General features: G+C 47.2%; 1 protein-coding gene across 1 annotated transcript; it reads right to left on the reverse strand.

Annotated features, from left to right (window-relative positions):
* Positions 1-3,490: 3,490 nt before the first annotated feature.
* Positions 3,491-9,176, reverse strand: CBLN4 (cerebellin 4 precursor). Its single transcript, XM_033075302.2, has 3 exons — positions 8,761-9,176; positions 7,089-7,205; positions 3,491-4,735 (listed from the first exon to the last, which is right to left on the reverse strand). The coding sequence occupies exons 1-3, from the start codon at positions 9,028-9,030 to the stop codon at positions 4,538-4,540; spliced, it is 585 nt and encodes a 194-aa protein (XP_032931193.1). The 5' UTR covers positions 9,031-9,176; the 3' UTR covers positions 3,491-4,537.
* Between the last annotated feature and the right edge of the window lie 3,558 nt (positions 9,177-12,734).

Here is a 12,734-nt window from a genome sequence, read left to right on the forward strand (position 1 = left end):
CACCTACAAGCACAAAAAATCCTTTTCCACCAGGTGTGTGTGCAGAATATTCAATCCAGCTTGAAAACACAAGGATTTGGGCACAGCCTGCAAGCCAGGCTTTGGAACTCAGCAATCTGCTGCTCCTGACACTGATGAGATCAGAGCTGGGACCCTCAGCTGCCTCTCACAGACCTGGAGAACAGAACCTGCTCGTTCAGGGAAATAATTCCTGTACAGAAAGGAGCTGACAGCTGAATCCTGCCCACTGAATCAGTGTTTGCAGCAGGATCAACCCAGACCATCTCACTTAACCACTATTGAATTCAAGGCAACAGAGATGGATGGGTTTGCAGTTATCTCCTCCAGAAACCTTTGTTATTTGTGGAGAAATCCATTTAAACACTCCACCAGAAGTAAAACACTCAGTGCTGCTGGATAATCCATTTCTTGCACAGCCCTGATGTTCCTTAGCAAAGCTGGGCTTTAGGTGTTCATTCCTCAAATGTTCCCAATGTTTGCTTTTCTAGAAATGAGCCAGAGTTTATTTGTCCCAAAGAAATGAGGGGTGAGTTGTCCTTAAAGAGATTTGTAGCTCGTGTTATCTCCTGCTCTGGCTGCACTGAGCAGTCCCACCTGGACTCTGAGTCCTGCAAATGGAATTTTTTTCCATTTTCCTGATGTTGAAGAGTCTCTTCAGTTTCTTCCCTCAGTGCCCAGGGAGATTTATTAATAAAAATAAAGAAAAAAAAGTCAAAAATGTGCCCAAATTTCATAGTGTTGGGTAACTGAGCTGGGGTGGTTAATTTGTACCAATAACTGCTGGATGGTAATCAATATTTCAATATTGATATTGAATATCTGTGAAGGAAAGGAAAGGAAAGGAAAGGAAAGGAAAGGAAAGGAAAGGAAAGGAAAGGAAAGGAAAGGAAAGGAAAGGAAAGGAAAGGAAAGGAAAGGAAAGGAAAGGAAAGGAAAGGAAAGGAAAGGAAAGGAAAGGAAAGGAAAGGAAAGGAAAGGAAAGGAAAGGAAAGGAAAGGAAAGGAAAGGAAAGGAAAGGAAAGGAAAGGAAAGGAAAGGAAAGGAAAGGAAAGGAAAGGAAAGGAATATGAAAAATTAAAATTGCAGGTTGCAACAATTGCTCAGCCATAAAAAGACCCAAATGATTGAATTACCACTCCTAAAATGTTCAGACACTGCTAGAAAATGATGTAACATAAACCACATAGACAGCCTTGTTAAAAATGGGAATATATTTTCCTTCTCTGTGTTTCAAAGTTGGTTTTTCCTTTTTATGTAGAGACAAAAGAACTTGTGAAAATTTCAAAGCTGCCTCGGTGCTTTTTCAAAAAGACTTTTGCCACCGAGTTCTTTTGAACAGGATTTTTTTGGGCTCTGCAGTTTTTGGGATTGTGCAGCCCAAATTCTTCACAGCACAGAGGATTCAAAGACAGAGCAGATTTCTACACTGGAGGAACAGGGGTGGGCAGGGAGACCTGGCTCCATCAGCAGCATTTACACCACTGAGGGCTGAAAGAAAGGAAAATAGAGAGGGGTTTTCCCCTTAGTGTCACCAAAAATAAATATAAAATATGAATTAACCAGATAAAAAAGTAAAAACCCTGACCTCATTCATAAAGAATTCACTGATAATAACATAAATCTGTTATTCTCAGAAAGAAATTTCTTTCTTTTGTCCTTACCACACGTGGCTCAGAAGTTTCCTTGCACATCCAACCCTTGTGAGGTCCAAAGTTCCTGCAAAGGGGGCACAGAGTGTGGGCACAGATCCTCCCCAAAATCTGCTGGAACTGCAGAGGATCACAAAGCCAGCCCTGACCCTCAGTGCAGGCTGGAATTGCTTTGAGAACAATCAAACCCCGATCTAAAATCCCCTTTAAACAGCGAAATGTTTCCTGAGCTTCAGGAAAATGCTGTGGCAGGGCATGGGAAGGCAGAAGGAAAAGGAATTTTATTTTCCATCCTCTCCCTTCTGGGAGCAGCCAAGGTGGGACAGCACAATAAAAATGAGGGCAAGATCTCCAGGAGTGACTAAACCCCACAGTTTGTTTTTATTTAAATGTTGAGGTGTGACCTGCCTGTCCCCAGATGCCACCTCTGAGTGTGTGATGACAGCAACTCCACTTAAACCTTTCCTTTAACCAGCAAAACAATTAACTGGTAATTCTGTTTTTTCCATCAAAATGTTTCCCTTCACTGAATAACTTCCCATCCTCTCCAGCTCAGGTTTAAATAATGACTCCAAAAAATCAGAAATGTTTTCAGAGGGGCAATCAGAGCAATGTTGAGACAGCTCAGGATTGCTCCTGGGTGCTCAAGGAGCCTTTGGAGATCATAAATTCACAAATTAAAGAAGTTGGATGCATCTGATCATTCTGAAATTATACTGACACCTTTAATGCCATTTTTAACCTGTCTCAGTAGCAACATTTCTTTCACATTACAGATATATCCATGGGCAAGGGGAGATGGCAGATTTTACCAATTTTGTACAAAATAACCAATGCTCCCATCTGAAATAAACTCTTCGGACAAGGAACCTCTTTAGAACATCATGCAAGCTATGATCTGCAATTCCAGGCAGTTTAGATACACATATATTTATATACACACATCTGGGGTACAGCAGTGACACATTTTGATTGCTCATCAGAACTTTTTAAGATTTTCAGCAATGGGAATCATTCACCTTCTTCTTGCCAGCTCCTTCCACTTCTTCCCCAGCTGCAGTGGTCAGCACAGGAATAAAATTGTGTGTGAAAAATCCTCTGTAATCTGATTTACAGGAGTGCAATCCTCCCAAAACAGCCCAAAATATCCTGTGGTGGGTGAGGAAAATGCAGGAATTTGGGCACAAATTGTGCCACAGCTCCCTGGTATTTTTCTGAGTTGGATTTTCAATCAGTGAACTCTCAACAGGACACCCTGCACTTGGCCAGCAAGGGAAGGAATTGCAAACAGATCCCAAAAGCAGCAAATCCCAGCCCAAAGTGGATTTTGGGGAAGCTCCCAGCTCACTGCAGGTGCTTCCACCCACAAACATTTTCAAGTGCACAGAAATGTTGAATTTAGAACCACATCCTTCATGACATTCAAGGCACAAAAATCCATCAATTCAGTGTATTTCGGGCACGAGGGGTGAAGGTTTCAGCAGCAGTCCTGTGAAAATCACTTTATTGAATGTTCAATCTGGTGCTGATGGCAGAAGCTAAAGCAGAGGTTTCATCCAAAATCCTGTGGAATCAATGTGATTCTTAACAGCAACTTCAGGGAGACCAGGATTTCTGCCTAAATTTTATTTTTAAATAAAATGCATAGGTCATTTCTAGATCCCTCTGATTACCTCCAGGTTTCTGCCAGATTAACTCATGGCAGTTTTTCTGCATGCTGGGATGTTTTCTGTGAATCCCAAAAGCTTCCATTTTGCATATAATAATCATTCCAATAAAAAAATAATATGAAGCGACTCCCAAATTTCAAAAGTCAAAAATTCAGCTAGCATATGTTAATCTTTATTATGGAACAATGATATAATAAATAAATAAATAAATTTATGCATTTACATGACCTGTACAAAAAGCTGGGAAGCCTTTGGACCAAGTTAGGTACCAGTTATTTGGATTTCATATTTGTTAAACAAATGATCTAAAATTTTATACACCCGTGGAGTTAAGGCAAAACCAGATAAGACCTTTAACACAACAGAAGGGGTGGAAAACACACAGAAACACAAACAAGGGGATCTCATCTCCAGCTGAGAGTGGTTGTGTCTAAGGAAGGAATCCCTCAATAGCTGAATAAATTTAATTATCAAATGAATTAAAATTGAAGAAGTGTGAGGTGTCCTGCAGGACAAAGCTGTTTGGTAAAGCTGTGCCTGAACAAACACCTTTAATTAATGCATAATCTGCTTTTCCTCAGGAATCAGCTCGTGGCACAGAGGAATCCCTTCCACATCCAACCAAACCCACCAAACCCCTCAGACTGATTTGTGGCTGAGCTGAAATATCTGAGTGACCCATCCAACACACAAGACACAGGGCAGAACTCGAGTCCTCCACTTAGCAATGAGAATTTCTCTCTAGGACAAGGGAACAGACCGTGGCAGTGCAGTCCCAGGACACAAACACCACCAATATTTCAACACACAGTTCTTTGGCAGCAACACACAAACTCTTGCTTGGAGTCTGAACTCAAACTCTCCTGCATGACAGACTTGGTGCCAGACTTTGCACAGTTAAAGAAAATCCACTTCTTCCCCAAATCCAGGAAATGAAATTGGAATAAATCTTCCAGGTAGCTTTAGGCTGCAACCTTAAGCATTGATATTTATTGTCTGCTTTAGTCTCAGTCTAAAGGTGTCATATTTGAGCAGACAAAATTCTGTGGAACTTCTCAGTAGTTCAGATGGGGCCAGAATCCATGGAGAGAATCCAAAACCACCCATGAGAAAGCAATAAAGAACCATCACTCCCATGATGACAAAATGATCTTCATGAAACAGAGGCAAGGACGAGTCCACACAGGAAAATTGACTTTACAGGGGGAAGACCAGGAAGCCAGAGAAAGTGGAGTACTGCCATCCACCGACCAGATTTCCCTTCTCCAGCTTCAGGTAGACCTTGTCCTCCTTGTCCAGGTAGAGCAGCACCCCGTTGGTGGCAGCTTCACGGGTGACATCCTTGTCCCCAGCGAAAGCAGAGATCACTGGCTTCCCATTCAGCATCAAATTCACCTGCAAGAGAGCCCCTGAGAAGCTCTAATGAACTGCAAAGCACCAAGAGCCACCCCTGAGCATCACCCACGGTGCAAGGGCCCAGTCCTCAATGCTTGTTGGGTTTTTTTAAACTAATTAATGACATTTGTTTGGTACAAGCACGGGGATGTTCATGAGCTGGAGCTGCAGCTCGGTTGGCATCACCTCAGCTGGTAGCACTTTGCCTATCTCAAGGGTTAGTTACTCAACAGGAGGAAAAAAAATTTAAAAAATATGTATATTTTCAAGAAATTTGGGCACCCAGAGCTGTTACACAAGGTGTCAGAAGCACCACAGCGGGCTGGGAGCTTACACTGCACTGGGAACAAAACGTGTGTCCCTCTCAATTCTGATGGCAGCTCAGTTCTGAAGTTTGGAACAGATTTTTAGCTTTATAAACTGACCCCATTTCTTCTATCAAACACTCCTGCAAGCAAGCTCAGCCTCTGCTCTGAGAGTAGCATCTCAATAAAGATGGGCAGGGCTTGGGGGGACGGGCAGATCCAGGCATTTTTCATTTCTCCCATTTCTCTTTGCTGTTTTTCCCCTTCCAAGCAGCTCTAAAGCAGCCACAGGGGGGGAATTATGGGATGCTCACCCACATCCACTGTGCTGGCCTTGCTTGTGGTCCCATTCATTTTATTGGGAGTCACCACAGAATAAATCAGTGCTCAGCAGAAGTCAGGGCAGCACGGGCTGGGATTTATCTGGGATTCACCTGTCTGGGAAATCCACTGAATCAGGCGTCTCCAGGGAACTAACAGCATTTTAATGATGTTTAATGGCTCTAACAGATGTTGTGGGGGCAGAGGAAAGCCTGCAGGTGATTTAGTGGGGCTGGGACTCAAACCAGCTTGATCTCTGCAAAGGTTCCTGGTTCTCCTTTCCAGGATGCCAGGAAAAGAGCATCAGGGCTTTACTCATTGCTTGGCTTGGATTTTCACTCTTTCTGTTCCCCCTGGAACCATCTGACAGGAATTTAACCACAATAGAAAACACAGATTTGCATGGGATGGTTTCACTCTGACTCTTCCAAAGCAGAGCCAAGCAAACCCATCCATCACTTCAGAATCTCTTACCCATGAAAGATTTCAGGCCATGCCACAGGTTGGAACATTCCCTGCCTTGAGCTCCTGGTTTGTGAAATGCCAGAGTCTGAGCTGCACTTGAGCTTTCTTGGCAATGGGGATTTTAAATCCACTGAAGTAACAGCTACTCAGCCTTCAGCAGGCAAGAGAGTGAAAAGAACACATTCTGAGCTCATTAAACAGATTAGAAGCTCATTATAGAGATTTTTGTGAGGTCAATGCTTCATTTAAGGCTTTGTCATTGACCTGATTGGAATTTGGATTTTCCACTGTGAGCTGAAGGGGAATTTCAGCAGGGAAGGGACCGTGGTTTTCACCAGCCCTCTGCCACCCCAGAGCAGCCACAGAGACATCTCTGACCACTCCTCCTGCAGGAATCCATCCCAGCTCAGCCTGGCAGGCTCAAAACCACATCCAGGAGCAGGAGAGAGCAGGGAAAGCACAGAAACTCCAGGGAACAACTCCTGGGTGGAGATGAGGGCAGCCAGATGTTCCTGCAGCTCTGGAGAGCCAGGAGGTGCCACAGCAGCTGCCCTGGCAGGGAGATTCAGGATTTACTTCCAGGAATTTGCTGTTGGCTCTGCAAGGGGATGTTCAGGAATTTCAAGGCTTTTCCCTGTGTAATTAGGCAGCTCTGTTGCTATTAAACTACAGAAGTGCAGAGTTAGCCCTTTTCTCCAATACATCACTCACCTTTTATACATCATATGATGAAAAAAGAAGTAATTTAAATTGCTGTAAGAATTTAAATTGCTGTAAAGGCTCCCTAGAAGACATTGCTGCAGGGATAAACCAACCTTGGTCCTCAGCACACTGAGGGCACAACCAGGTACTGGCACCAGGTGCCAGGGCACAAATAATTCCAAAAATACTCAAATCTGGTGCTCAGATCCTGTGTTCCACACAGTGAGCTTAACCTGTAGCAAAAACAACTCCTCAGCAGCACTGAAGTGAAATTCAGAGCTCTCTTTTCCTCTTGGATCATTCATTCTCTTGAATGTTTTATGTCCCCCTGGATATTCATGGCATGGAGGTGAAGTTGTGGTGATTTATGTTTGCTGAGGATCCTGCCTTATTTCTGTTCCTTTTTAATGGACTCTACTGCCAGGAAGTCAACACCACAGGTTGCTGTAAACTAAGCTATTTTTTCTCAAAATCATATTAAATGCTGCTGTGCTCAGTCAATATTCTATCCTAAATAAAGAATTTTAATCAAGGTTTTGTAACCATGCTCATCAACATACCTGGATTGTTTGACTCTGGTAGACTTTAATTACATGAAAATTGAAACTGTAAATTCCTTTCCGTGGTGATACGAAGACAGACTCCAACGTGAAAAAATTGCCCACATTTACAAGGATCTACAAAGAGAAAATAAAGCATGGGGATTAGTCCAGGTAGTGAGTGCTAAGGAAAAATACACATTATTAACTTTAGAAAGCAGTCACTCATGGAAAAATTTTAATCTGCATCAAAGCTGGTTTATTAATTTTCTCTCAATTACTTTGGAATAACTCATAAAATGGGGATTTAATTGTATTTAGAGGACAACTTTACTGCGAGTAAATCAAGATGGGAATTATTTCTTACCTTGCTGCTACACCATACCCTCAAAAAAAGCATTTTTGTTCAAAATGCCAGGAAAGCACCAATTCTGGGAGTGGCAATGGCCAAGCCAACAGTGCCTTCCCAAAGAGGCAGGTGTGAGCAGGGAGCCCATGAACAGCACAAACCAGCCCAGCCCGGGCTGGGGCACTGAGCAGCAGAACCTTCCTGGGAGCCTCAGCTCTTTTTATCAGCATTAACAATAATTTGGATTTAACTGAAGGGAGAGGAGTGGCAGAGGGGAACATCTCAGATGAGTGCATCACCCATGTGCTACATATCCTCTGAAATGGAATTTTGCTCTCTTCCCACCTCATTCTGCTTTATTTTTAATTGGTATTTCCAGGCTCCTTTGTGCCTCAGAAGGGCTGTCCGTGGAGTTTCAGGGTGATTTACAGTGCCAGCACCGAGCTGGGTGGCACATCTGGCTCCAGCTGTCACCGCAATTTACTGCTCAGCACAGCAGCGTGTAGGAACAAGAACCATCAGTCTCGGGGACTTCGGGCTCGCCCCAGGACGGGAGCTGGGTTTAAAACGTGTGTTGGTATCTGCGGGTTAATACCGAGCTGAGCTGAGCGGGCTGGACCGTGCTGGGAAAGTTAAAAGGTTTTCCCTTGGAATTCTCTCCTCCTCCTCTCTCAGAAGCTGCACAAACCACCCGAACCCTACAGAGCCATCCCCGTGTCCCCAACCCCACGGGTACCCCGGCACCTCCCGGGCTCGCTCCCCGCCTCTCCCCGGGGCAAACCGGGACCCTCTGCAGCCCCCGGGCTCTGTCCTGTCCTGTCCTGTGCTGTCCTGTCCTGTCCTGTCCTGTCCGGTCCTGTCCTGTCCTGTGCTGTCCTGTCCTGTCCTGTCCGGTCCTGTCCGGTCCTGTCCTGTCCTGTCCTGTCCTGTCCTGTCCTGTCCTGTCCTGTCCGGTCCTGTCCTGTCCTGTCCTGTCCTGTCCTGTCCTGTCCTGTCCTGTCCGGTCCTGTCCTGTCCTGTCCCTCCTCCCCGGGGGATTCCCAGATTCCAGCGGGGACGAGATACAGGGATGGGATGCAGGGACGGGATGCAGGGATGGGATACAGGGATGGGATGCAGGGATGGGATACAGGGACGAGATACAGGATGGGATGCAGGAACGGGATGCAGGGATGGGATGCAGGGATGGGATGCAGGAACGGGATGTAGGAACGGGATGCAGGGACGGGATGCAGGGACGGGATGCAGGGATGGGATGCCGGGATGGGATGCAGGGACGGGATGCAGGGACCGGAGCACCTGTTGGGCGCGGGCGATGCGCACCGCGGGATGCCGCTCCCTCACCTGGTCGAAGTAGATGATGCGCGTCTTGTTGCTCATCTCGGAGGGCTCGTGGTTGGTGCTCCGCACGGCCGAGAAGGCCACCTTGGAGTTGGCCGCCCGCACGGAGATGCCCAGCGGCGAGGAGGACGAGCCCTTGGCGTCGGGGGCCGGGTTGGAGTCGCACACCACCAGGCACTTGCCCTCCAGCACGATGGGCTCGGTGTCGTTCTGCGCGGTGGCCACGCGGCCGCCCAGCGCCAGGGCCAGCAGCAGCAACAGCCGCCAGCCCATGGTCCGCACCCGCGGCCACTCCGCGCCCCGCTCCGGCCACTGGGCACCGCTCCGGCCACTGGGCACCGCTCCGGCCACTGGGCACCGCTCCGGCCGCTGGGCACCGCTCCGGACACTGGGCACCGCTCCGGCCACTGGGCACTGCTCCGGCCACCGGGCACCGCTCCGGCCACCGGGCACCGCTCCGGCCACCGGGCACCGCTCCGGCCGCTGGGCACCGCTCCGGCCACCGGGCACCGCTCCGGCCACCGGGCACCGCTCCGGCCGCTGGGCACCGCTCCGGCCACCGGGCACCGCTCCGGCCACTGGGCACCGCTCCGGCCACCGCACCCGCGGTCACTCCGCGCCCGGCTCCGGGCACCGCGCTCCGGGCTCCGCGCTGCTCGCCGCGGCTCCGCTCCCCCGGCTCCTCTTCTGTGCTCGCCTCCTCCTCCCACCGCCACCGCTTTGGTGCCGGCTTCTTATTCTTCTTCTTCTTTTTTTTTTTTTTCCTCTTTCTTTCTTTCTTTCTTTCTCTCGCCGGTTCTTTAAAAAGCGCCGCAAAAATCCGCCCAGCGCAATCGGCGCTGTCCAGAACGCCCTTTTGTCCCCGCGCTCCACATCAAAAAACAGCGTGAGAAAGGGAGGTGGGGGGAAAAATCCTGCAGGTGAATTATTGCTGAGAGAGAGGAACGAGAGGTGCCGGAGCAATAAACCCTTGTGGTGCTGCCATGAGCGCGGGTGGAGCTGGAGATCCGGGATGCTCGAGATGGGAGCTGGGAGATGAGAGATGGGAGCTGCGAGCTTCCCCCGGCGCTGCCGGAGCTGCTCTGACAGCGCGGCAGGAGCTGCACCCTCCCCTGCTCGCTCTGTCTGAGTCTCTGCCCCCAAACCCCCCTGCCCAGCCCTGTCACACCAAACCTGTGACACCAAACCAGCCCTGTCACACCAAACCTGCCCTGTCACACCAAACCTGCCCAGCCCTGTCACACCAAACCTGCCCTGTCACACCAAACCTGCCCTGTCACACCAAACCTGCCCAGCCCTGTCACACCAAACCTGCCCAGTCCTGTCACACCAAACCTGCCCAATTCTGTCACACCAAACCTGCCCTGCTCTGTCACACCAAACCTGTGACACCAAACCAGCCCTGTCACACCAAACCTGCCCTGTCACACCAAACCTGCCCAGCCCTGTCACACCAAACCTGCCCTGCCCTGTCACACCAAACCTCATGGTGATACCATGTGCTTATGGTGGGATTTACCTGCTCTGTCTATTAATTTGTTTTTATGGTGTGTCTTGGAGGGATTGGGACGCTGAGCAGGTCCTTACCTTAGTTCTCCTGTGAATTTTGAGATGATTAAAAACACGAGTGGCTTGGTGCTGGTTTCTAGACAAGATCTTTCCTGCTTCACCTGGCCCTGTTTGAAATAATCTCATGGTGAAACCTCAACTCCCTGGGCTGGGATTTGGCCAGGGGATTCTGGACCAGTGCAGAGCTGGGTGTGGCCATCAACTTTCTCCACGTGCTGCTCCAGGAGACATCAGGGCTGTAAATAATATCCATAATCCCCAAATCCACACCTTGGGAAGCAGCCTGGAGAGTCCCTATCACCAAAATCCCTGACACACATCAGGAAACACCTCCTCCCTTTTCCCCACCCAAACAGAAGGAAGAGAGCTCCCAGGTTATTTGTGACAATCCTTCGTTGGGTGGCTGAGCTGGGCTTTAATTGCTGAGCAAAATGAGGGAGGTTTGCAGGGGATGCTGTGGGTTGAAAAGTGGAGTTTGTGTTTAATTTGTAAGCAGCAAGGTTAATGGTTGCTCTTATTTTATCTGACAAAGAATTTCTCAGTATTGATCCAGCTCCCTCTAATTTGTGTTTTGTGTTTTGGATTTTGTGTTTCTTCCTTTGAAGCAAAAATGAGGAAAATAAATAGCAACAGCACACAACAATGGAAATTCAGATGAAGCTCACAGCTTCTTTCCCTTTCTGGACACACACTGTGGAAGCCTAAAACTGCCTCCAGTTGGAAGAATTTTGATGTTTCACAGGAGATTTCCAGCACTGAGGCAGCTTTCTGACAGAGGGAAGAGCCAGGGGGAGGATCAGGATAAAACACCATGTTTGCATTTACATTTCCCTTTACCTCTCTCCTTGTAAACCTGCATTAAATACGATTTCTGTATCAATATTGCATGATTCCTCCCAAATCTCTTCGGAAACAGAACATCTTGCTTTGTGTAATTAGTGATTTGCCTCACAAAAGAGAGGAATAATCTGCCTCAGACTTCCAGAATTGTTCCAGCACCCCCAGCCCCTCCAGGATCTCCCACCCCAAACAGGAGATGTGGGATGGATAACACTGATGGCAATCCCCACCTGTGCTTGTGCTCAGGCTTTTCCCTGGCTTCCCTTCAGCTGGAATTGCAATTCCTGAGCTGGCTGTGTCCCCTCCTGGCTGTGTCCCCTCCTGGACAGCTGCCCACAGCTCTCTGCTGCTCAAACACGTCGTTGGCCAAAGCCAAGACAAATTCACCTGGCTAACGAGCCTGATGGTTCTTAAAAACAGCCTGAAAATGTTTTAGAAATTGTAAATGTTTTCAATTTCACTTCATTGAAATGTAAACAGATCCTGGAATATAATAGGAATAGGGGTATAATAAAATCAGCTGTACATGACTATAGTGAATAGACGGTTTTGGTCTTTCATTCACGCTGATGCAGACTCAAGCCTAGATTTTCCTTGCTTTATTTTAATCTAAAATCCAATTTCTCTTGTTTTTTAAGGAACTTTTTCCATAGTTTGCTTATTTTAATGTACCTTTCCTCAATCCATCCCATCTTCAGGAATTTTTTAAACTTCCTACAGCAACAGAACAGAAAAAAAAAAATTAAAAACAGTTTCCTAGTTATATTTGTTGGGCTGCTTTAGCTTCCCTGACACTGTGCTGTGATAAATCTGTGTTTTGATGGCCTCCTCAGGAAAGAGAGTTCTCAACCTCCCTGTGAATTTTAGAGGTGATTAAGGAAATGAGTCAGCAGGATGGCTGCCTGTGTGAAGGTACCACAGCTCAGATCTGCTGACAGCTCTGACTTTGAGCTCTTTATTCAGCATTTCTGGAGCAGCCAGACCTTCTCTTCCACCAAAGCTCAGCACGAGCACCAGGGGGAAATTTGGGTTTGAAATTCCCATGATGCTGCCAGTCCTTCCAGCATTTACTCGTTGATGGATGGCTGGGAATATTCCAGTTTTTCTGGTTTTAAGTCTGGGTTTCCATCAGTGTAAAAGTGAGAGCCAAGTGTGACCCTGGAAGTTCTTGTTGTAGGAGTCACTTGTGTGCAACATCAATGGGCCAGCAAATGTCATCACTGATCTTCACTAAACCATCCACAAAGGGCTGGATAGTTCTTGTATTTATGTTTATTCAGAATATTTCCAGGAAATACTCACATGTTTAACCCTCCTGTAAAAACAGAGGTTATGTGGATAACGACCATCAAGCACACACATTAACTGCTTTTAAAGCAGGTATTTGCATTTAAAACTTGTTATAAAGCAAAATTTAATTCTTGGTTTATTATTGTATTTCAGGGTTTTTGTCTCCATGAATTCCAGCCCTTGGGGAGTTTTCCTGCCCGCACAAAGGGAGAGACAAATGCAGAAAAAGGATTTACACACCAAACCTCAAAGCTTTGTGCATTTTGGGCAGAGGAACT

This window comes from Catharus ustulatus, chromosome 17, assembly GCF_009819885.2.
Source record: "Catharus ustulatus isolate bCatUst1 chromosome 17, bCatUst1.pri.v2, whole genome shotgun sequence".
In the NCBI taxonomy this organism is placed as follows: domain Eukaryota; kingdom Metazoa; phylum Chordata; class Aves; order Passeriformes; family Turdidae; genus Catharus; species Catharus ustulatus.

Bases quoted from the DNA above. Each gene is read 5' to 3' on its own strand.
- CBLN4 (XM_033075302.2), bottom strand. From the start codon at position 9,030: ATGGGCTGGCGGCTGTTGCTGCTGCTGGCCCTGGCGCTGGGCGGCCGC. The intron at 7,206-8,760 runs GTGAGGGAGCGG...TTCTCTTTGTAG, and splicing joins GCATCATCTACTTCGACCAG to ATCCTTGTAAATGTGGGCAA. The intron at 4,736-7,088 runs GTATGTTGATGA...GCTCTCTTGCAG, and splicing joins ACCAGAGTCAAACAATCCAG to GTGAATTTGATGCTGAATGG.